The sequence below is a fragment of the Postia placenta genome (genome assembly GCF_002117355.1).
Source record: "Postia placenta MAD-698-R-SB12 unplaced genomic scaffold POSPLAscaffold_482, whole genome shotgun sequence".
Taxonomy (NCBI): Eukaryota; Fungi; Basidiomycota; class Agaricomycetes; order Polyporales; family Adustoporiaceae; genus Rhodonia; species Rhodonia placenta.
In genome coordinates this window covers 1-1,479 of record NW_020170313.1, presented here as the reverse complement: position 1 = coordinate 1,479, position 1,479 = coordinate 1, and the positions used below count along the sequence as shown (strand labels likewise).

At 48.3% G+C, this 1,479-nt stretch overlaps 1 protein-coding gene across 1 annotated transcript; it reads right to left on the bottom strand.

The window, feature by feature from the left end:
* Positions 1 to 771: 771 nt before the first annotated feature.
* Positions 772 to 1,064, bottom strand: POSPLADRAFT_1063688 (hypothetical protein; the record flags this gene model as incomplete). The annotated part of the gene is made up of 2 exons (XM_024481708.1): positions 772 to 885; positions 942 to 1,064. The coding sequence occupies 2 exons, from the start codon at positions 1,062 to 1,064 to the stop codon at positions 772 to 774; spliced, it is 237 nt and encodes a 78-aa protein (XP_024332512.1).
* Between the last annotated feature and the right edge of the window lie 415 nt (positions 1,065 to 1,479).

The following is a 1,479-nucleotide window of genomic DNA, read 5'->3' as shown; positions in this document are numbered from 1 at the left end:
CTGCCTTATGTAGAAACACTTGCCTATCCTGGTGATACAATTCCCACAAGCTTACAAAGCAAACAAGGCCATCTGAAGTGAATTGATGATTGGTTATGGGAAAGTGGAAGCATTTGAGTGATATTTTGTAATTGGATGATTTATCTTATAACCCCATCTTGATAATCCACTGAGTAATCCTCTATCCTGTACATATATAAGGCTGCCCTCTCTGCTGAGCTGGGCAAGCAAGATCTCTTGAGCAATCAAGTAGGTAGACCTTACCCTCTAAACTAACTGAGTGAACTGAAAGCTAGTAAGCATCTCTTGAAGACAAAAGGGGAAGCTCAGCACTGTCTATAGGGCCTTTATCACTGTCAAACCACTCTTGCTCACTGTCTAAGTACTGTTCAACATTGTCTATCAAGTAAATCATCTGGAAGCCGTCTAGTAGTCATTTCAGCATTGTACAAGCCACCATATAAGAGAAATATTGACTGTTAGGTACCGAACACCTAAAGTCAATCCCAGTCAGTGTCAGTTGTTAGGTACTGGCCACCTAAAGCTGCACAATATAAGCCGATTCAGCGAGACCTAGTAGTAACACCTCGAGCATGTTATATTAGTTCATACCCATCATCTGTAAGCCATTCAGGAATAGAAAGGGGTTAAGAAATTTGACCTTTTGAAACAAACATATCTTCCTTCAACTAAGAACAACTGTGATAGCCTGGTATATTGTAGCCTTACCCGGTGAACCAGAGGAGAAACCACTTTCTCACTTGACACCGGTCAGCTGCACTCCTTCTCCTTCTCCTTGTTGAGTGCAGACTGCATTGAAAGCGAGGGCGAGAGGCTCCCACACTTCCCCATTTGCAGGCTCTCCATGCGCGGCAGCTGAATAAGCTGCGATCACTTATGAGAGGAAGGAAAATATGGTGAGGGCAAAGATGGTGGGCCACTGCAGCAGGTGTGGGATCAGGTGAGGGCAAGGATGTAGGGCAAGGGCGTGGGGCAAGAGCGAGGGTATCAACAAGGGTGGCGAGCGATGGTGGCGAGGGCTTGTGTGCAGGAGCATCAAGCATGTGGCTATGCTGTGGGCTGGGTTGGATGCGGGCTGCATCAAGGGTGTCTTATTGCAACAGTAAGTGCAAGCTTACCTTTTGCAGCTAGTGTCTTGGTCAATAACAGTCCAACGTGTGATAACACTGGGCTCAGTTGTGTCACACAGACCAGAAACACCGCATGCTTGTGCATGATGTGCCAGCACCAGCGACTTGGCACAAAGTGTGCTGACCGCACAGTGCAGATGTTTCTCACCTGTGTGCGCAGAATGCTGGTTGCAGGACGACAGCAGGCAAGGTGAGAGTGGCAGGTAAGGGAGGTGAGGGCAAGAGTGGACAGCGAGAGTGAGGGTGTGGGCAAGGGTGTGGGCAAGGGTGGCAAGCAATGGCGTGGGTGGCAGTGCACAGGTAAGTGCATGACGAGTCTGCTGCATGC